Genomic DNA, 22,020 nt, shown 5'->3' on the forward strand with positions numbered 1-22,020 from the left:
GCAGGGATGTGCAGTGGTGCCAAGGCTGGGGATCTGTCAGGAGTGTGGCTTGGCACAGCTTTCTATCCTCATCCTCATCCTCATCCTCATCCTCCTCCAGCAGGAATCTGCTTGCCCATCTATCCCTTGAGCTGCCCTGGAGCTGCCAGGTACTTGGACAGCAGACGGTGGCTGCTGCTCATCTGTAATTAATTGCTGCTAAATCACCCTCCTGGCAGCTCGAGCCACCACACGCATGTGGACCCGCTCCCTCCCTGCCACGAGGTTAAAACCCCTGGGGCTGCACCCAGGACCTGCGGTGCTGTCCTTACCTTGTCCTGCTGGGAAAAGTCTCCCTCCTCCCCACCCCTTCCCGGGAGCCCCTGAACCTAAATTCCCTCCCACCTGCAGGCCGGGCACACGAAGGTGAGGTGACATGAGTGCCACTGTGCCCGCAGCAGCTCCGTCTCTCTCTGCCAAGGGCAGAGCGGGCAGCACATCCCCAGGAGTGGGCTCAAACCTTGCCCCAAACATGTTTCGGGGGCTTTCTGCCATCCTGCATCACCTGCAGCGCCTTATCCCAGGGCTCTGCGCATCCCTCATCCCCGAGGAGGATGTGAAGGGAGCAGGGGAAGGCAGAGTTCGCTGCGGGAGTGTCCCCGCTGTCCCTGCCGTGCCGGGGCCGCTGCTTTGCCCCGGCAGCGGGGCTGAAGGAGGAGCGAGGAGGCCGCTCCGGGGGCTGGCGGGGCGCTCAGAAGGAGGAAGAGCGCGGCTGCAGCGGTGCCGACAGAGCAGCGCAGCAGCACCGAGAGGGACGGGCCGGGGGCATCGCGGTGGGCACTGAGTGACCCCGAGCTGCCGCCCCGATGGGCAACGTGCAGGGCAGGGGGCCGGTGTGACCCACCGGGGGAAGCCCAGCAGCATCACGGCTCTGCTCCCGCTCGGCTGAACCCCAAAATCTCAGCTCGCTACCCACAAGAGCCACGGGAGCCACGCACGGCATCTGTGAGGGACGGTGAGTGTGTGGGGTGAGGTCGGACCCCTGGGTGCCACCGGCATGGCCTATCCTTGCTGTGCAGCACGGCGGGATGGTGGCCCAGGGCCGCTTTTCCTGTGACTCCCCAAAAGGAGAGATGCGCTCTCTGATTTGCCCCCGTGCTGCCTGCAGGCTGGATGAGGATCATACGGACCCCCAGCCTCCACCAGCTGCCCCCGTGGTGCTCCTGCCACGCTGCCTGCCAGAAGGGTACCCGGTCTCCATGAGCATCACCTCGGTGGCTCCCTGTCACCCTCCGGGACCTGCAGCCAGCACCACGCTTGGCTACCGAGGGCCCGGTGTCCCCACGCCACCCGCTCCTTCACCTGCCCCAGCAGCCCCCGTGACTGCCAGCAGCCCCTGCTGAGCTGGATGTGGCGCTGGGACGGGGACACGGCTCGGCAGGATGGCGGCAGCAGGGTGGTACCACCGCGACATCAGCCAGGTGGTGGTCGAGGAGCTGCTGGCCAAGGCTGGGCGGGACGGCTCCTTCCTGGTGCGGGACAGCGAGTCGGTGAAGGGGGCATATGCCCTGTGTCTCCTGTGAGTCCCTGCCTCTGCCTGTGGCTTCTGTCTCTTGTCCCTTGCCTGCCTCCCTCTGTGTCTCTCCCTGCTCCAGGCATCGCCAAAACCTCTTGGAAGAGCCGTCACCAGTGGAATGAGCAGGGTGGCAGCTGCCTGGCACCGGGGTTTTGAGTGATCCCCGGGCCAAGGCAGTGGAGCCGTGTCCTGGGGAGCAGGATGCAGGTTGGGCCCACAGCCCCGCCCAGCATTATGGCCGCTGAACCGATAACCTCAAATCCAGGACACACTGAGCTGTTTTGGGCTGCCTGCTGGCCTGTGGGTACCTCCCATGCTGGGGCTTTGGGGCTACGGCCCCCAGCATGGGGCCTCTTGCCATCCCCACACCTGGAAACAGGTGTGCAGCCCCGGAGAGCACTGGTGCCTGCACCCTTCCCTGCTCTGCACCCTTCCTGCTCTGCACCCTTCCCTGCTCTACATCCTTCCCTGCTCTGCACCCTTCCTGCTCTGCACCCTTCCCTGCTCTACATCCTTCCTGCTCTGCACCCTTCTTGCTCTGCACCCTTCCTGTCTTCTTGTCACACATCTCTGTGGGCAGGTTTGGCAGGATGCACCCCCTTTCCTTCACTGGCCTGGCCCTTTGTGTGGGACAAAATTGCAAATTTGGGCACTGGGGGTGCGGGACACGAGCAGAGTCCAGGCTGGTGGCACAGGCAGGGATGTGCATGGCCCCACAAGGCAGCACAGCAAAGGCTGTATGGACAAAAGCCACGGTGCTGTGGGTACCCCAGTGAGTCCTGGTGGAGTCAGGGCTGTCCCGTGCTGTTTGGAAGCAGGGGGACACTGCACATCCTCCCACGGACCCCGAGCTGAGGGTGATGATTTATTTCTAGAAATGTTTGCTCAGTTCCTCTCTTTGCAGAGAGGATGGGATGTTTGTCTCAGGGCTGGGCCCCCAGCGCTGCCACAGTGCCGTGGGCAGTGGAATGGGGCCCCTCACCTGCTCTCTCCAGCTTCCAGAGGCACGTCTACACCTACCGCATCCTCCCCGATGACGAGGGGCTGCTCTCCGTGCAGGTGGGTGCAGAGGGTGTGCAGTCCCTGCCCTGGGCAGGATGCAGCTCTGCAGGGCCCAGGATGCTCGTCCCCCTCCCCGCTGAGGAGGCACCAGCCTGTGGTTTGTTTTCTGCAAGAGCTGCAGGATGCGGGCGCTTTGCAGCCGCTCCAGCTCGGGGCCGGCAGAGGCTCTGCTCTGCAGAGCACAGCGCATCCTGACACTGTCCCTTCCTGCCACACAGAGCCAGCCCCATGGTGCCCGGCCCTGCCCCTTTCCATGTCCCCTCAGGATTTCTCTGGTACCCAGCTCTCTGCAGCTGTCCTTTCTGCCCCCTAAAATGAGCGTGTCCACAGGGAGAAACCCTGTCTGCTGAAGGAGGCTGATGTCTCCATGCTCCTCCACGCTTTTCACCCCGTGGGTCCGATGTCCAGCTGGCCCTTCCAACTCACTACGGGCACATTTTGAGGGACAGACCCACTGGACACACAGCAGGCTGGAGCTGCCCTGGCAGAGGAGGGGGTGTGATGGCGCTTCCCCTTCTCTGCTTCCCCAGACCATCCAAGGCATCCAAACCAAGTGTTTCCGCACCCTCCCCGAGCTGATCGGCGCCTACCAGCACCCCAACAACGGGCTGGTGACCCCGCTGCTGCACCCCGTGCACCGCCCGAGGCCGGCCGAGGACTCGGGTGAGCCGGGGAGGGGCCGGGGGCAGTGCCAGGCTGGGAGCGGGGACGGTCCCGCTGAGCTGGTGACTCTGCCCACACAGACGGGGAGGATGCCCGAGGATTGGGGCACACGGTGCCGTGTCCCGGAGCTCCCCCCTCCAGCCGGACCCACATCCCGCAGCAGCTGCACCAGAGGCTGCAGGAGCAGGTCCACAGCAGGTAACGCACCCCTGCCAGCCCCGGGCCATGGGATGGGCATGCCCAGGGGAGATCTTCATGCCCACCCCTCTGCCAGCCCGGCCAGTGACTTCATGGGCTTCATGGCCGAGTACCTGACCCACCACGTCCAGGACCTGCAGGGTCTCTGCCACGGCCACCCGCAGCTGCGGCACCTCAGCACCGCACTCGCCACTGCCTGCCGGGCACTGCACAGGTCAGTGCCTGGGGACGGTGGGGCTGGAGCGGGGCCACTGCCCGGGGCCACCCGCCTTGTCCCTGTCCCTTTTTGGCGGCTGAGTGTCGCGTCAAGGCACGGGAATCGCCCACACCGCCCCTCGCCCGCTCTCTCCTCCCCTGCAGTGAGATCGATTTCACGCTGGCGGGACTGGAGACCCTGGCCAAGGTGTTCGACCCCCCTTTGTCCCCTCGCAGCCCGGCCAGGGAGCAGGTGAGTGTCCCCACAGCCCCCCGGGACCTCCACATCTTGTGGTGCAGCCCAGAGCCACAGCGAGGAATCAACCACCACGCTTTATGCAAACTCCACTTCAGGGTTTCCTGAGCAGCGATCCCGACCTGGAGCTGCTCCTCAGCAAGATCTCCACTGTCAACCACCTCCTCTCTTCGCTGGAGAAGAAGGTGCCTGACCCCAGTCAGGGTGCAGCGGGAGGCACAGCTACCCCTCCCCCAAATTAAACTCTCTGTCAAACCAAGCTCTGGTGGCAGCACAGCCCAGGGCTCCCAGTTGGCCCAGAGCCCCCAGCACACTGCCTGTCCCTCTGTCAGGTGCTGAAATCGCTGCAGGAGACGGTGACAAGGCACAACCTGGCACTGCCCAGCGTGGCCATGGCCCCCCAGCCACCTGCCAGGCCCCTGGCCATGCAGAACTTCGAGGTGAGGCTGGGGACATGAAGGGACCCCAATGTCACTGCTGGGAAGGGCAGGTGTGGGGACAGCTCCAGAGCCACGTCCCTGTGTGCAGGTGAAGGTGGGGAAGTCACAGCGTGCAGCCCTGACAGTGGATGTGGAGTCGGGGACAGTGACTGTCACCAAGCGGGGCAGTGGATCCCTGGAGGAGGTGATCCCACACGATAAAAGTAAGGGGCTGCTGCACTCCTGCTGGCTGCCAGTGGGATTCTTTGGGGCTGTAGTGTTCCCTGCCATTGGCCTGATGCCACAGAGATGGGCCACATGCCCCATCCCATCCCATCCCATCCCATCCCATCCCATCCCATCCCATCCCATCCTGCCCCGTGGTGGGAGATGGGGGTCACCATTGCCCCCCATCATTAGTCCTGCAGCTGATCAAGTACCAGAGTGTGCAGAGCAAGGTGAGGCTGGTGTGTGCCCGTGAGAACCAGAAGAGCCTGAGCAGGGACTTCATCTTTCCCAATGCACGGGTGAGTGGCACCAGAGTGTCCTGGGGGAATATGGGGTCCTTGGGAATATGGGAAGCAGCAAATCAGTAGTCTCATGAATGAGACCACCCCTGCAAGCTGGCTCCTACACCTGGGGCTGATGTCCACCTGATCCTGGGGTGCTGTGCCCCCCATCTCTCTGCAGAAGCGAGAGGCTTTTTGCCAGCTGCTGCAGCTGATGAAGATCCAGCATTCCAACCTGGACGAGCCTGAGATAATCTCGGTGTATGTTGGGACGTGGAACATGGGTAAGGGGCCAGGAGAAGGTGGCCTTGTCCTGGGAGTTTGTAGCTCTTTGTGAGCCTGGCTGGGTTTTGGGAGGTGTCTCAGGAAATCTTGGGTCTGAGGCAGTTGTGAGTTTGAGAAGGAGGCTGGAGAAGACACCAATCTGGCTGCCATGGGCTTTATCTGTGGTGTGGTGATCCACTTATCTGGAGGGTGTTGGGGAGACAGAGGGACAGGGATACCACGAGAGTTTTGGGCTGTAAATCCCAGCAGCAGTCTGGGATGCACAGGCTGATCCATGGGGCTGCCATGCTGCTTCCCACCCCCAGCAGCTCCTGGAGCCTGTGCTGGAGAGGAGCTCAGGAGCCTGGCACGTCCCCTCTGTGTGACCCATGTCCCTGCCCGCAGGCAGCACCCCCCCACCCCGCTCCCTTGCCTCCTGGCTGACCTCGAGGGGCTTGGGGCGCACACAGGATGAGACCACAGCCTGCATTCCCCACGACATCTACGTCATCGGCACCCAGGAGAACTCCCTGGGTGACCACGAGTGGGTCGAGTTCCTCTGCGCCTCCCTCAAGACCCTCATGGCCATCGACTACCGAGTGGTAACAGCGGGCACAGCCAGGTCCCCAACAGGCCTGGGGGGCTGGGTACCAGCAGCCATCACCCCACAGCTCCTACCCCACCCCAAACCAGCCCAGGGAACCTCCTGTGCCCCACAGACACCACGAGTGCCATCCCCAGGAGATGGGATGGGATGGAAACCCATCAGGGATGGGTTGCTGACCTACCTGCATGCCTCTGTGGCCGTGGGCAGGATGGGGGCCAGGCTGTGCCCATCTCACCCCTTGTCCCACCACAGGTGGCCCTGCAGTGCCTGTGGAGCATCAAGATAGTGGTGCTGGTGAAGCCAGAGCACCAGCGGCGCATCAGCCACGTCCACACCTCCAGCGTGAAAACCGGGATTGCCAACACGCTGGGTAGGGAGGGGATGGGGCAGGGAGATGAGCCCGAGGGAGGGGACAGCCTGAGGGTCAGGACAGGACCTCTGCGCTCCCCCAGAGCTCAGTGGTGGCACAACCCTGCAGGGAACAAGGGAGCCGTGGGTGTCTCCTTCCTTTTCAACGGGACCTCTTTCGGCTTCGTCAACTGCCACCTGGCCTCTGGCAGCGAGAAGACCCACAGGTGATGCGGGGATGGGGAGGATGGGGCTGCCCTGGGGCAGGTGGGTGTTCCAGGGGGCTGGAAGAGTCCTGAGAGGCTGTGGGGCTGCCCCTGTTCCCAGCTGGCAGAAACAGAATGGGGGTGAGGTGTCCTCGGGGTGTCTCATACGGTGCTGCTGTCCCCCCTGCAGGCGTAACCAGAACTACAGTGACATCCTGCACTCCCTGGCCCTGGGGGACAAACGTCTGGGGGGCTTCGACCTCACCCTGCGCTTCACCCACCTCTTCTGGCTCGGGGATCTCAACTACCGCCTGGACATGGACGTGCAGGTGGGGACCCTGCAGGTGCCAAGCTGGGGACAGCGGGGGGACAGGAGCCTGGGGAGTCACTGTCCCTTCCCTGGCACAGGACATCCTCACCCACATAGTCAAGAAGGAGTTTCAAGCCCTCCTGGCTGTTGACCAGCTCAACCTGGAGCGGGAGAAGAACAAGGTGTTCCTGCGGTTCAGTGAGTATGGGGACAAGGGCGCTGCTCCTCCGCTGAGACAGCAGCACCAGGGTCCCCACGGCCCTCCCAGTGTCACCCCCAGCTCTTGGGGGTCCCCTCTCCTGGCACAGCCCTGCATGAAGTCCCCAGAACCTGGGGGACCTTGGTGTACACTGAGCCGGGGTGCCAGCCGTCGGTGTGAGCCTCCCACGGGGATCCTGATAGCCCATGGGGACAGGCAGGGACCATGGCCCCTGTGCCACCTGTGTGTCCTGATTCCAGGTGAGGGTGACATCTCCTTCCCTCCCACGTACCGGTACGAGCGGGGCACCCGGGACACCTACGTGTGGCAGAAGTCCAAGCCCACTGGGGTGAGTTTCAGAAGCTTCCTCCAAGCAGGACATCTCTGGAGACAGGGACAGCAGAGTGCTGAGGGGGCTGCATGGTGATGCTCAGCCCCCACAGCTCCATCAGCCCCCACCAAAACAGAGTCTGAGCAGGAGGGAAATTCCTTTTCGGGATGCTGTTCTGGGCAGGGGGACCCAGACCTGAGAGGCCACTGAACCAGCTGCTTTCCCTGTTTCTAGATGCGGATCAATGTCCCCTCGTGGTGTGACCGCGTCCTGTGGAAGTCACACCCGGAGACCCACGTGGTCTGTAACTCCTACGGTGAGTGACACCCCGGGCACACAGCAGCCAGGGGTGGCCAGTGCTGCCCAGGACCCCCCAGGCTTTGGGACCCTCCCCAAGTTGCCCCTCCTGCCATCCAGGCTGCACCGATGACATCGTAACCAGTGATCACTCGCCTGTCTTTGCCACCTTTGAGGTGGGAGTGACATCGCAGTTTGTGCCCAAGGAGGGTAAGGGTTGTGATCTGCCACCCTTGGGGCTGGGTTTGTGGTGAACCCACCACACTCTGACCTGCCAGGACCTGCCTGCAGCTCCCGGCTCCAGCCCCGAGGCGCTGGCCTGCATCGAGTGGGAGAGCATCGAGGTGATCCTGAAAACCACGAGCCGCAGCAAGTGCTACATCGAGTTCCACTCCTACTGCCTGGAGGGTGAGGGGGCGCCTGGGGTGCTGGGGGTGGCTGTGGGGGTGAGCTGGCTTGGCTGGAGCTGTGTGCCCCTCTGTACCTCCTCAGAAATGCAGCGGAGTGGGGAGAACACCTTCCAGAGCTGTGACATCCCTGGCTTCCTCAAGCTGGGCTGGTCCTCCAAGCATCTGCCTGTGGTACGCAGCTCTGCAGCATCCTCATCCTCATCCTCATCCTCATCCTCATCCTCATCCTCATCCCTGCCTCTGGCTCCGTACCCTGAGTCCCAAGGAGCTGTCACTGCTCCCCAGGACAGAGCCTCCCTGTGCCCCTTACCCTGTGGCAGCTCCGCCAAAATCTCCCTCTCTGTACACAGCTGAACCCCATCCTGCCCGACCTGGAGTACCTGGGGGACCAGCACCTGCTCCTCAGCATCAAGGGCGTGGAGAGCTGCGAGTCCTACGGTACGTGGGGATGGTGACACTGGGACCACCATGGTGGCATGAGGGTGCCAAGAACAGGTTACAACCTGCTGGGTGTGAGGTTGGTAGCTCACACGGAGCTACCGGGAGTTCGGCAGGAGGGAGCCTGGCACCCACTCTGCTCCGGGTGCTGCTGCTCACGGGGAGCTCCCGTGTCCCCCGAGCCCCGGGGGCTGATGCTGTGCCCGCAGGTGAGTGCTGCCTCGCCCTGAGGTCAGCGATCGGCAGCACGGCCCAGCAGTTCGAGACCTTCCTGTTCCACCGTGGCGAGGAGACGGGCTCGGTGCGCGGTTGGATGCGGGTCCGGGTCCCCCGGGGCCGCTGCGGTACCCGCGAGAGGCTCTACGGTAACACACAGCCCCCTCCCGGTGCCCTGGGCTCGGGGACAGCCCGGGCCACGTTACCCTCTGGCCCTCAGCCGTGGGGTGAGGCCAGACCCCGCTGCCTTTGCAGAGTGGATCAGCTTTGAGGAGGAGGATGCTGAGCCGGCGGCAGAGCCCCCGATGTGCCCCAAGCCACCCCCGCAGCGCCTCAGGTACCCCAGGTGGGCTCAGCCGTACCGGAGCCCCAGACTGGGGGGATGCTGAGCCCTTTCCCTCTTTGTTCTTCGCAGGAGCCGCCCCCGCAGCCTCCCGGAGCCGGCCACCGGCTACACCAACCCCGCTTACTTCATCTTCGAGGGGGTCCCCAACGCGTGGCTCCCGGCCCCCGGAGAATCCTCCAAAAAGCAGGTAGAGGGCCCGGCCGGGGGCCAGCCGTGCCGGAGCCCCGCTGGCCCGCGGGTCCCGCTGCCCTCAGAGGAGGAGCAGTGGTGTGGCCGGCCCCACTGTGGGCCACCAAGCCCATCTCGTGGGCACCCACTCAGCCCCTCCAGAGCGGGCCACCACAAGAGACCCAAGTCGGCCGTCCTGACGAGGGACACGGTGGGGCTGGGCGACTGCTCACTGTATGTGGCCCCTCACCTGAGCCAGCTGGACCAGGTGTCACCGCAGGGCAGGGGGGACAGACAGGAGGTCCCACTGCGCCAGACCCAGCAGGTCCTGGAGCCGCCGCCGCGGCCGAGCCGGGATGTGCCGAAGCCGCTCGGGAAGAGAGGAGCGCTGGGCGCTTTGGACCTGGAGGCTCAACCTCCTCCTCCCGCCGACCTGCAGCCTGCCAGGATGTAGCGACAGCTGTGCCCAGCCCTGTGCACCCTCGTGCCCTCGGCAGCTGCTCCCTCCTGCTCTGCCCTGCCCTGCTCAGACTGTGCTCCCGGAGGATTTTCCCTGCAGCGAAGCTCCCGTGGTTCCTTTTGCTATTACCATCCAGAATAAAATGTCAGGGACTGGGTGCGTGTGCATCTGGTTCTGAGAAAGGGCAGGGAAAAAAAGAGACAAGCCAAGTCGGGAAAACAGTGGCTCCCGGTGTCCTGGACGCTCCAAGGCTCCAACAGCCCCCCACCTATCCCCGTTCCGTGGGAACCCGGCCCTGGAGGCTGCCTTTGCCCATCGCAAAGCTGACGGGTGTCTCAGCCCTTACCCGCCACAGGGAGAGGGACGTCCCCTCAAAAACACAGGGACACCCCGATCCGGCAGTGTCCTGGCTCTGCGACACGCGGGGTGGCCCCGGTTTTGGGAACACGATGCCCAGGATGGCCTCAAGGTGGCAGTGGCCACCCTTGTCCTCGGGATTGGCCCGCAGGGCTGGGGGCCAGCGGAACAGCGCTGCGGGCACTGCGGGACCCCGGGAGCCAGCGGGGCAGGGGGGCTGTCCTGGGGCGGGCGAGGGGCCACAGACCCAGGGATGGGGGCTCTGATCCTCGTGGCTGAGGGACTGTGGTCCCCATGAGTGAAGGGACGTGGTCCCCATGGGCGGAGGGACACAACCCATGGGTGGGGGACTATGGACCTTGTGGTTGAGTGACCACGGTCCCCATGGGTGGAGGGATGTGGTCGCCATGGGCGGGGGGACACGGTGCCCATGGATGGACGAGCTGTGCCCTCGTGGTTGAGGGGCCGTGGTGCTCCTGTGACCCCATGGGAGAGGCCAGCATGCCCCATTAAGGGGGGCTGCAGGTGGTCCAAAGCCTGCGAGGGCACCAGAGGGATGGGAATGCAATGGGGCTGAGCCCTGCGGCAGCTCCTGCCTCCGCCTCTGCCCGCCTCCAGCCCTGCCTTTGGGCACTTTGCTCCCGGCCGCGGGAAGCGGGAGCGGGCACACTCGGCACGGCAGGGCACGGCCAGGGCCGCCCACAGCCCCCCGGCATGGCCCCGTCCCGCGTGGGGAACAGGCTGTGCCCGTGGGGGCCCCACTCCTGAGAGCCGCCCAGGTCTGCAGGTGAGCTGGGGCAGCCCCTGTTTGGTGACAGCCGGGACAGCCCCGCCATGGTCACGCAGTCCCAGCTGGGCTCCGGGGGCGAGGGACAGAGGTGGGATCTGCAGGGCTGCATGGGTGCAGGGTGGGGGTCAGCCAGTTCTCACCAGCTCTCCTCCACCCCCAACTGTGTCTGTACATCCTTCTCTTTAACATGTCACCTCCTTCCTCTATCACCGAGGGCCTTCATCCTTCCCAGTGTGGTCCCGTCCTCTCCTTCATCCTCCTCTCCATCCCCCAAATCTCCATCTCCTCATGGGTTGAAGCTGCCCTGCTGCTGCCATGGCTCAGCCCACACTGTGGGGTCCTGCCCGTTCCCAGCGAGGTGGGGGACAGGGACAGCCCAGGGTGAAAGGGAACCCCCACCCTGCCCAGGGTCACCTCAGGGCAGGGGATGGGGTGGACAGCAAGGGAAACACCCGACCCCACTGGTGCCCCTGGGGATCTGTCCCAGCAGAGCGTGCCTTGGCTGCTCTTCCAGGCCAAGGGAAGGATTGGAATTAGGTCACATCCCCTTGTGCCAGAGCTTTGGCTGCACCAACCACGTGGCGATTAGGGACAAGGGTCTTTCTGCAGGATGTTTTGCATAATTTCTCCTTGTTTTGCAATTTCCAAGGGCTTAGGCAGGAGAAAAGCCCTGTTTTCCCATACTCCAGTAAAACCCAGTCCCAGGCTCACCCATCCCTTGTCAGCTGCTCCAAAATCTGCTCTCACTCCCCTCTCTGAGCTCCTGCCTGCTGTTCCATGATCCCCAACACCACAATTCCCATCCTGTCCCACCAGCAGGATCTTAGCTCCGGGGCAGAGTCTGCTCTGGTGTTGTCTCATTTCTTCACTTTACTGGAGTGTAGGAAATACTGCGTGGGGACGGTCGGGACAAACTCAGGCGCTCTCTGTATTTTGGTCTTGAAGTTTGCAGTTTATTTCGTAGGGTGTGGGTATATATGAGGCCCTGCAAGGAACTGCAGCCACAGCTCAGAGCAGGATGGAGAGAGGGATAGAGCAAGAGTAAGAGAAGAGAGTGTAAGGGAGTGAGAGAGCAAGAGAGTAAGGGCGAAGAGAGAAAAAGAGAAAAAGAGAGGAGAAAAAGAGAGTAAGAGCGTAAGAGTGAAGAGGAGTGATTTTCCCGTTTACAATACAATAAATCTTCTTCTATATTGAATATTCTAGTTTCTACTAACCAATCTAATACAAGATACAAAATCTCTAACATTTGCATGCAACCTATAGGAATTACTCTATTACCATGTTTTACTCCTTTTCTTATCTTTAAATTTTATCTGGGACCCTTCCTGCCATGCCTAGGGAGGATGTCTGCTTGCTTTTTGGTATTCACAGCATCTAACATTATCTAAACAAAGGGGCCTTCAGGCATTCAGTTGCTTTCAGCCACACAGTCGAAAATTGCTCTCATTTCTATTTCGCTTCTATTTTCCATATTCTCAAAGTCTTTTGCTAGGCACTCGTATTTATAAGGTTTCCCTAATTCATCCTTCCCAACACTGGAGCTTTTCCAACACCTCCATGAACCCCCAGGGCTGGGGGAACCCTTGGATCCCACCAGGACTGGTGCTGCTGGCAGGGCCAAAGGACAGCTCTGGCTGGGCATGTCTGCAGGACCAAGAGCCAGGGAAAAGCTGCCAATCCAGTGGCCAAGGGCATCATGTGGCCCATGGCTAACCACTGCCCCTTCCCACTATTGGCTATTGCTGCATTTTCCAGGACTTCTTGCTGCTTCCTTGGCCACTCCAAAGGCACCAGCCCTGAGGGATGTGCCTGCCATGGGCAAGGGATTCTGCAACATTCCTTGTACATCCACAAAATGGGCAGAACTAGAGCATCACCTCTCCCTGCAGCACCTTCCATCTCCCAGCTCCACATCTTTCTCCTGCAGTCCCTTCCATCTGCCTGCTCCAAGTCCTTCCCATGCAGCACCTTCCATCTCCCTGCTAAGTCCTTTCCCTGCAGTCCCTTCCATCTCCCTGCTCCACATCCTTCTCCTGCAGTCCCTTCCATTTCCTGCTCAGTCCCAACTCTTGGCTCACACCTCGATCCCTCCTCAAAAGCCCAGGGCCAAGGTTAGTTTTGCTAGGAATGTCAGCAAAGATTAGGAGTGGGGCTGGTGGTGATGTGTCCTCAGACTAGACTGCTGTGATTCAGTAATTTCAATCACTGATTTTGGTCATGACTAAGATGAGGAAGCAACAAACCTGTTAAAATATAACTTGCCAAATGTCATCTTCTGCATTTCTGTATTTTGGTGGTTATCCTCAAAGGAATGTGCTAGAGAATGGTTAAATCCCACTGCTGACTGTGCTCAGGCTGTATCAGCTGCCAGAAGCCAGGTGCCTGTACTCTCCTCTGAGCAGTACAGCAGTCCACAGCTGCTCAGGATGTTTCCTTATGCATTTTCACACTTGATTATTAACTTTTATTAACTGTCTTCTGTGTATCTTAATTGGTTGGTGACCTGTGTCATGGACACTGATTTTGGGCACTGAACCTGTAACTCTGCTCTGATCAGGCTCAAGGCTTTGTGCTTCCTTGCATTCAGAGGTTGGAAGAGGAAACTAAATCTCCTGGTCTCTCCTGTCCTCAGCAGTTTGGGGACATGTGGCTGCCGGGCCAGGACCACCACTGGCACCTCGCTTGCAAACTCAGGTTTTCCTATCACCTGTTTTCCCTCCTGGCTCTGGGAAAACAAACCAAGTTCTCCCCACTGTTAATGTTTGATCAGGACCTGCCTGTTGCTCTCTGAACTCATCCCTGCAATAAAGGCGGGAGCTGTGGCGGGCCAGGAGCTGCAGGGTGTTGGATGTGGGCCTGGAGCTCAGCCCGCAACTCAAACAGAGCCCCGGGAGGATGCCTGGAGGGGCCCCGCTGTCCCATCTGCCTGCTGAATCATTTATGAACATCTCTGTCAACCTCAGGTGTCTCTCCAAGCAGGGTGTGGCAGGGATGATCCCACAGATCCACCCTATGGGATATTCCTGCTGGGAGAAGCCTGCACATCCTCAGGGTGAAGGGAAGCGGGAGGGGGATGATGAGGGAGCCAAGGGATGAAGGAGCCTGAGAGGATGTGTCCTTCCACCTTGTAGCACCAGCTCCAGCTATGTGCATCCCTGAGCCCTGAGTCCTCCCCTGCCCTGGCGCCCATCACCTCCTGGGAGAGCTATGGACAAAAGGAATTTGAGATGCTCCAGCATTCCCTCCATCAAATACAGTTTTGGCTACACCCTCATCTCCACCAGGAGCACAGCAGCTCCTCTTCAGGTTACTCATCCGAGCATCCATCCTCCAATGGAGGAATCGTTTCACCAGGGATAGTGGAGGCACAGGCTGCCCTCACTGGTCCTTTGCTGGACACCGTGGTGGTGGCAGACCCTCCATTTCCCCTCCAGAGGAGAGTTCTGAGCTTTGACAGCTCGTCCCCATGCCGACTTCCCAGGAGTTCACAGATCCCAGCCTTTGATCCTGTTGCAGGAGGGAGCGTCCTGTCTGCCTTGAGCTGGGACTTGGCTCCAGCCTCTCTCCACTGGGCTCAGCTCATCCCTTCCCTACGGACAACACCCGGCAGCCAGCGGCTCCTCGCTTCCCAAAGGCTCCTTTAATAGCCCCCCCAGGATTTCTCTGGGCCACAGCATTCCCCCAGACAAGCCTTTCTTCTCCTCCTGCCTTTCTTCTCCCAAGGAGCCCTCCGGGAGCAGCGGCATTGTCAGGATGGTGCCAATTAAGCCGAGGCAGCTTCCAAGAGGCTGAGCTGGCCCCGGCCGGGGCTGCTGGTGCTCATCAAGGTCTCATTGTTCGGCGGCCGTGGGGCTGTGCCCGCCGGGGCTCTGTCCCCAGAGCGGGGCTCTATGTCCCCTGCCAGCTCCCAGCTCCAAAGGGTAATTAATGGATGATTAATGGGTTATTAATGGGTGTCAGCGCAGGGGCTGTGGAGGGGAGGCTTTGCCGAGCCCACTCCGAGTTGAGAAAAACCAGAGAACCATCAAAGTGGCTGGAGCTCCTGGAGGGGGAGAAAATCTGGCAGCTTTGGCTCCTTTCCACGCTTTGTGCCTGACAATGGTCGGGATCAGTGACTAGTGTGCTTTTATGAACTGCTCCCTAGGTCTGGCTGGCACAGCATGGCCACTCCAGTGAGGATGTTCCCAGTTTCCCTGTGGACACCGACGCCAACTCCCTGGCCAGGAGAGAACACCACAGCAGCAGCCGAGGCAAAGTGTGTCTTCAACGAAGAGTTCAAGTTCATCCTGCTGCCCATCTCCTACAGCATCGTCTTCGTGGTGGGGCTGCCCCTCAACTCCTGGGCCCTGTGGATGTTCATCTCCAGGATGAGGCCCTGGAATGCCACCACCACATACATGGTCAACCTGGCCCTCTCAGACACGCTCTACGTCCTGTCCCTGCCCACCCTGGTCTATTATTATGCCGACCGCAACAATTGGCCCTTTGGGACGTGGCTTTGTAAGATCGTGCGCTTCCTCTTCTACGCCAACCTCTACAGCAGCATCCTCTTCCTCACCTGCATCAGCGTGCACCGCTACATGGGCATCTGCCACCCCATCCGCTCCCTCAAGTGGGTGAAGACCAAGCAGGCTCGCATCATCTGCGTGGCCGCCTGGCTCGTGGTCACCATCTGCCTCATCCCCAACCTCATCTTCGTCACCACCAGCTCCAAGGGCAACATCACCCTGTGCCACGACACCACCAAGCCCGAGGAGTTTGACCACTACGTGCACTACAGCTCCTCCATCATGGCCCTGCTCTTCGGGGTGCCCTTCCTGGTCATCGTGCTGTGCTACTGCCTGATGGCCAAGCGGCTCTGCAAGCCCAGCTTTCCCAGCCCCAGCCTGCAGATGCCCTCCTACAAGAGGCGCTCCATCAAGATGATCATCGTGGTGCTCACCGTGTTCGCCATCTGCTTCGTGCCCTTCCACATCACCCGCACCCTCTACTACACCTCCCGCTACTTCCAGGCCGACTGCCGCACCCTCAACATCATCAACTTCACCTACAAGATCACACGGCCGCTGGCCAGCATCAACAGCTGCCTGGATCCCATCCTCTACTTCATGGCTGGGGACAAGTACCGGGGACGGCTGCGCCGCGGGGCCGCCCAGCGCCTCCGGCCCGTGCCCACGCTGGACCTGGCGCTGGTGTCACCCTTCGCTGATGTCACAGATAGCAGCCACGGGGCCAGTGTCACCCGAGGGACCGGGTCTGCACGCAGCGGGGGCGGGTGCTGAGAGGGTTCTGTAGCCTCAGCCCCTCAGGGCTCCGTGTGGGCACTCCCAAGTCCCCAAACCTGAGCTGTCCCTGCCCAGCCCTGCAGAGCTGAAGGGCACAGGTTTGTCCCAGCCCTGCCCTGGGAGGCCGTGGGAGGAGGGTGCTGGTGCTGGTCAGGGCAGGACAGCCACCAGGCACTTGTGGGAATGGGAAGGACGCTGAGGAGGCTCTTTTGGGGCAGCAGGCTGCTGTTCCATCCCTGGCATTCTTTGGGACACATGGGGCTGACAAGTCACTAAAGAGAAAGGACACTTGTGCCTCCCTGGGCAGGCATAGCTCTTCCAGATGACTCAGTGGTGACATGCGGGGACCAGACTGAACCTGGGGACAGAGCCCACACTGAGTGGGTCAGAGATGTCCCCGTCACACTGCTGGCCTTGACAGAGGGGGAGTGACATGGCCTGGGGCACTTGCTGCCCATGACCCCAAATAAAGCCCCTCCCTTCTCAACACTCAGGCCTGTTTCTCCCTGCAGCATGAGGAAGAGACACAAGACAATTACCCTCACCCCACAGAAAATCCACTGGGACAGGTCTGGAGGGATGAGCCGGAGCTCCCGTGGTGACAGGAAGGTTCTTGGGAATTTCCCTTTATGGGTGTTTGCTCCTCAAATGTTTACCCAACCCTTTTGTTTGACCAAGTGCCTGCGCAGAGCAGCGCTCTGAGATTGGTATCAGTGCTGTTGACTCTCCCACGCCAGCCTGGCAGGGATGGGACAAGGACAGGGCTGTCCCCACTCCAAGAGCCCCAGGAGGGGCTGTCCCCATCACTCCCTGCAAGTCCTGCCAGCGCATGCCTAAGAAAGGGGCACCCAGGGCGTCACTGGGGTGTCACGTCCCACAAGAGCTGTCGGGGGAAGGAGAGGACCCCAGGGATGGCCCATCCCAGCCCCACACCCCTGTCCCACCCAGAGAGACCCTCACTCACCACTGAGCCAAGAGCAGAGAAAGCAGGACACCTCCCTCCTGAGCCCAGTTAAACCAGTAAGAGCTGCCCCTCACCTTCCATTATATCCAATATGGCTCAGGTGCACGTGGGAGCTGTTTGCACCTGAGTGGTGCAAGGACCCTGCCAAACACTGTCCCAGCAGGAGATGGGACTGCCAGGGAGGGGACACACTGGGGGGCAAGCACACCCACATGGGCAGTGCAGGGGTACTGCCACATTGCTGCCAATCCCAACCATTGGAACACACACAGACAGGTGTTGGGAGGTTGGAAATCTGTATTGGGTATGGAGATGGCAGGAAAGGCTCATCTGGGGCCACATGGTCCTGGCTCAGGCTACATCCACAGGTCCTCCAGTCCAGGAGTGTCCCCTTTCCACCCCAGGGTGGTCCCACTCGTCATCAGGATGCCACCCCAAAAACCCCATGTCAATCCCTCCTCCCATGACACCCCTCCCTCAACTTGTGGTGACCTGGTTGTCCCATGGGGACATTGTGCCCATTGCTGGCCCTAGCCCCACACCAGTCCCTTGCAGGGAACAGCTGTGTCACCTACAGCCCCTCCAAACCCCTGCAAGGGGGAGCCTTTCCCAATCTTCCCCTCACTTCCCACTCTCCTCCCACCTCCCCTGAGGTCGGAGGAACAGAAAGCCAGAGTGGGGACTGTCCCCTGTCTGTCCCCCATGCCAGGCTGGCTGAAATACCCCTTGCAAGAGCCCTCATGAGCCAGGACGGGGCCGGTGCCGGTGGCACTCAGAGGATGTGCAGCTCGTCTGACTCGGACAGCCCATACTTGGTTTTGTTCTCGTTGAAGAGCTTGAGCAGGGCACTGATGTAGAGCTCGTGGTACCGATCCACCAGCTCCCGGCTCGGGTTCTCCACCTTGGGCACGGCCAGCGGCTCCCCCACTGCCGGCAGGGGACAGGGGACAGGGACGGAGTCAGCGTGGTGGCGACGGGCTCACCTCGATTGGGGACACAATCCAGGAGGTGCCTTCCAGCACCACCCACTGAGGAGTGTCCCCTTACCCCTCCCCACCCTGGGGGTGTCCCCAGCAGTGTCCCCAGCCCCACGGCTCACCCACGGTGGTGATGGGTCTGGCGTAGGGCAGGAAGCCGCGGGAGCGGCAGGAGGTGAGGCCGCGGCCGTAGAAGAGGCAGGGAGCGAAGCCCATCATCTTCTGGAAGCGCCGCTGGATGCTCCTCATCCAGCTGCCCTCCTCAAAAACCACCTGGCGGAACAGGTCGTTCTCCCCAAAGGAGAAGGAGGGGACGAGGAAGGCCCTGAGGAGGGGACACGGTGGGTGGTGACGGGGCGCTGGGGACCGCCGGGACCCGCGGGGGTGGCAGTGCTGGTGACCCAGCCGTGACCCACCCGTGCCGCAGGGCCATGCGGACGAAGCCCTTGCGGTTCTTGAGGATGAGCGTGGTGACACCGGGCCGGCAGGACAGCGACTCGGCCGCGCCGCCGATGACGATGGCCACCGCATTGCCGGTGCCGTTCTGGGACAGCAGGTACCCGATGGCGCGGCGGGTCACCGGGAACAGCCCTGCGGCGGGACGGAGCACCGGGGCTGTGACACTGCAGTGCCCGGACACCCGACAGGGACCGCCGAGGGTCCCCCCGAGCGATGGCACCTGGTGGGACCAGGGCGACGACAGTGCAAGGGCTCCCTCTGCTGCGGGCAGGGAGCGGGCAGGGGGTGGGAAAGGTGCGGGCAGGGGGTGGAAAAGGTGCGGGCAAGGGATGGAAAAGGTGCGGGCAGGGTGAGGCGAGGGCAGGGTGGGGGCAGTGAGGGCAGAGGGTACAGCAGGGTGTAGACAAGGAACAAGCAAGGCGTAGGAGCTGTACAGACAGGGTGTAGGCAGGGTGAAGGTGCAGCTCACGCAGGTTGCAGGCAGGGTGTGGGCAAGGTGTAGTCAAGGTGCGAGGTGAAGCTGTCGCTCAGGCACAATGCAAGCAGAGCAGCATCCCTGCCCCTGCCTCTTCCCTGGAGCAGCATCCCTGCCGTGTTTCCCTCAGAGGGATCGGAGCCCCACCCGAGCTGGGCAGGACAGGGACCGCTCACCCCCACTCATCAGGTACTCCCGAAACACGGGCAGGCGGAAATTTCCGGCCAGCGTGGTGAGGGAGGAGCGGATGCCCGGGAACAGCTCCTCGAAGCCCGTGGAGCCCGTGATGAAATTGCAGAAGGCGCCGACGCAGAGGATGCCGTGGGGATGAGAGCCGATGATGTAGTTGTGGCTGGGGGACAGGTCGTGTGTCTTCACCAGCTGCGGGGACAAAAGGAGTCACGGGAAGGTGACGGTGGCGTCTCCTTTTGGGTGGTCCCACCCCGTCCCAGCGCCGTACCTTCACCGGGAAATAATCCCGAAAGTGCTTCCACACGGTCCATCGCCGCAGGCACGACAGCCTCCTGCCACCTGCAAAGCCGGGAGGGGCCCCAGGAGATGATGCCCAGCTCAGCCCAGCCCAACCTAGCCCAGCCCAGGGGGCAGCAGGATCCAAGGGGAACGCTCCCCATGGACCTCCTGCATCCCTCTTCCCACCGTGGTGCTGATGGTGGGGGAGCGGAGGGAAGGAGCAGGGGGAAATGTGGAGCTCCTCATATTTTAGGAGGAACCTGGAGAAAGGGGGACCCCACTCTCATCCTGCTGCAAAGCTGGAGGAAGCGGGGACACGGCCAGCACACCTTTCTCCGGCGTGTCCCAGTCGAAGATGATCCAGGCCACGTAGAACACGGGGATGAGCCAGAGGCTGGTGAACAGCAGGTAGATGAGCAGCAGGAGGCTGACGGTTCCTGCGGGAGCACAGCAGGGGATGAGCGGCTGTGTGTCCCCCCGGGATCCCCCGCAGCCCCCTGCTCACTCACCCAGCAGCAGGAAGCTGAGCACCCACTGCAGCACGGCCAGGAGCTGGAGCACGGAGCCGACATCGCGCTGCGAGGGCCAGGGCACAGCCAGCAGCGTCCTCAGGGCAGTCTGGATGCTGGCCCGGCTGCCTGCGGAGAGGGGGACACAGCCCCCGCCCAGAAAAGCACGACTCGTACGGGAATGGGGCCACCAGGATGCCGGGAGGGCACCCAGGGACACCGGCGGGAGGTGGGATCAGAGGGATGAGCAGCTGGGGCAGGAGGGATGGGACGGGATGTGGGGGTGGAACGGAGGAGGCTCATCCCCAGGAAGCTCTGGACCATGCCAGAGGTGGCCCTGGGCAATCAGGGCTGTCCCCAGAGCAGGGAGCACCTGGGCACCCCCAAGCCCAAAAGCTCCGTGCACCAAGAGCAGCGGCACATCCCGCTCCGTGCGTCATTCCGTGCCCTCCTTGGCATGCTCAGGCTCACAGGGCATTTGGGGATTTCTCAGCTGGCACAGCAGGGAGGCACCACCCCCAGCAGGTGGCAAGGCCAGCAGCAAGGCCGAGCCACGGTGGCTGGGGATGGTCCCACCCTGTCCCCACAGGGACACGCCGCTGGCAGCGCAGCCACTCCACTCCCCCTGCCGCCCCTTCCCTCCGGCCGATCTTGGTGAACCATTAACCTCCCCAGGCTGGGAGCCAGGATCCAAACTCCAAGCCTGGCCCCATCCCTGCTCCCCAAAACGGGCCTGAGGCACCGGCCCTGCCAGTGCAGCGTTCCTGGCCAAAGGTCCCCATGCCGAGACCACTCCAGAGAGACACCCCAGCACCACAAAAGCCTTTTTTTCTTGGGAAAACAACCCCAAATCTGCATGTTGGCCAGAGAAATGATCAGAGGAACACAGGAGCAGCCCTGTCCCTGTGACTCCCCAATCCAGGGACCCCCGGGTCAGAGGAGAACCACCAACCCCTGGTTCACTTCTTCCTAGCTCAATCCAAACCAGGGATTGGGACAAGTGAAATAAATTAAACACTGGAGACACCTCTGGGCCATGGGAGATTTTTCCAGGGCGGAATTTGTCCCTTTCTCCCATGCAGCATGCTGGGCTCTGAGTGATCCCTTCCACCCACCACACATCCCCAAAATCCCAGCCACCTACAGAACCCAGTCTCTTCTTTTTCCCAGGGAAGACACAGAGCTCTTTCCAGCAAACTTGTGCCCATCAAACAGTTGCTTTTAAACATCTTTTCCCTAGCTCCTATTCCAAAAGCCCCATCAATGTCCACACCACAGACACAAAAAACCCCCAGGGCTCTGCTGTCAGCCCCCTCCCAGCCTCTGCAAACCCAACATTTGGAATTTGCAGGAGCATCTTGTGTGTAACATTCCCAAATGTTGTCCGAAATTTCAATCCCGTGGAGTTATCCTCAAATCTCTCCCAGCACCCCCTTTCTCCTCAGCACTCCCAAACAAGCAGACAACAGTGACAACCACCAGCTCCTAGCATTGCTGGAGACCCAAAATCCATCCCAACTCATTTTGGGAATCTCTTACCACTGAGATTCTGGGAGCAGGCTGCTATGATGGTTTTCATGGTGGCAGGAGCTCTGTGGTGCCGTGGGTGGAAAGGTGAGTTTGGCAATCACAGGGCGCTGGGCTGTGTGTCCAGAGCAGTGTGTGACCAGGTGACCAGAGGGACACCAGCCCTGCTGAGGGGAGGGGACCTGCTCCAGCTGGGATTAGGAGCATGGAGAGGAGCTGGTGGTCCTGGAAGGGTCACACAGACGGTGAGGCACTGTGGCTGTGCTGGGAGGTTGCTGCTCTTTGGAAAATCCCGGCTGTTGGTGCCTACAGGGGCTGAATTCCTCCGGAAATGGTTCTTGCTGCATTCCCCTGGGAATGGTACCGTCCACGCTGGGGGAATGTCACAAACACTGCTGTGTGACAGCCACAGAGCCACCCAAAAATATCATCCTGAAGTTCCACAGCCACCAGACCACTCCTGCTGCTCCCAGCCCTGGGATGGGCATCCTGCCTCCTGCCCAGGGAACCTGGAGTACTGTCTGGAGAGGATTGAGGGGGAAAATGACAAAAAAGGGAAATAGGAGCAGCAGGGAGTCAGCACTGAGGTGCCCAAGGAACAGTGAGAATCCACGGAGAATAAATCCCTGAAGCTACTCCCCAGGATCTGGCTGTCCAGAGGTGCTCCTAGGAAGTGCTGGCTAACATCTGTGTAGGAAAGGGATAAACACACCTGCAGGACCGTGGTGGGAAAGTCAGAAATATTTCCT

The 22,020-nt window shown here is 61.3% G+C and overlaps 3 protein-coding genes across 3 annotated transcripts; 2 read left to right on the forward strand and 1 right to left on the reverse strand.

The window, feature by feature from the left end:
• The first annotated feature begins 728 nt into the window (after positions 1 to 728).
• On the forward strand, positions 729 to 9,608 carry LOC106859050 (phosphatidylinositol 3,4,5-trisphosphate 5-phosphatase 2-like). The gene is made up of 26 exons (XM_014886033.2): positions 729 to 994; positions 1,148 to 1,558; positions 2,551 to 2,614; positions 3,148 to 3,280; positions 3,361 to 3,478; positions 3,555 to 3,692; positions 3,839 to 3,926; positions 4,028 to 4,114; positions 4,262 to 4,369; positions 4,458 to 4,572; positions 4,769 to 4,875; positions 5,039 to 5,141; positions 5,527 to 5,723; positions 5,981 to 6,098; positions 6,207 to 6,303; positions 6,473 to 6,611; positions 6,691 to 6,790; positions 7,052 to 7,140; positions 7,357 to 7,438; positions 7,540 to 7,629; positions 7,711 to 7,827; positions 7,912 to 8,000; positions 8,180 to 8,267; positions 8,477 to 8,632; positions 8,739 to 8,820; positions 8,899 to 9,608. Exons 2-26 carry the CDS (start codon positions 1,422 to 1,424, stop codon positions 9,449 to 9,451), a joined length of 3,195 nt encoding a protein of 1,064 aa, XP_014741519.2. The 5' UTR covers positions 729 to 994; positions 1,148 to 1,421; the 3' UTR covers positions 9,452 to 9,608.
• Positions 9,609 to 10,468: 860 nt separating this feature from the next.
• P2RY4 (pyrimidinergic receptor P2Y4) lies at positions 10,469 to 16,378 on the forward strand. Its single transcript, XM_014887922.2, has 2 exons — positions 10,469 to 10,601; positions 14,749 to 16,378. The coding sequence occupies exon 2, from the start codon at positions 14,765 to 14,767 to the stop codon at positions 15,884 to 15,886; it is 1,122 nt and encodes a 373-aa protein (XP_014743408.1). The 5' UTR covers positions 10,469 to 10,601; positions 14,749 to 14,764; the 3' UTR covers positions 15,887 to 16,378.
• Positions 16,379 to 17,132: 754 nt separating this feature from the next.
• LOC106860197 (diacylglycerol O-acyltransferase 2-like) lies at positions 17,133 to 21,415 on the reverse strand. The gene is made up of 8 exons (XM_014887935.2): positions 21,284 to 21,415; positions 19,745 to 19,873; positions 19,565 to 19,672; positions 19,225 to 19,295; positions 18,941 to 19,145; positions 18,247 to 18,421; positions 17,953 to 18,155; positions 17,133 to 17,780 (listed from the first exon to the last, which is right to left on the reverse strand). The coding sequence occupies exons 1-8, from the start codon at positions 21,321 to 21,323 to the stop codon at positions 17,626 to 17,628; spliced, it is 1,086 nt and encodes a 361-aa protein (XP_014743421.1). The 5' UTR covers positions 21,324 to 21,415; the 3' UTR covers positions 17,133 to 17,625.
• Between the last annotated feature and the right edge of the window lie 605 nt (positions 21,416 to 22,020).

This window comes from Sturnus vulgaris, chromosome 14, assembly GCF_052056855.1.
Source record: "Sturnus vulgaris isolate bStuVul1 chromosome 14, bStuVul1.hap1, whole genome shotgun sequence".
Classification (NCBI taxonomy): Eukaryota; Metazoa; Chordata; class Aves; order Passeriformes; family Sturnidae; genus Sturnus; species Sturnus vulgaris.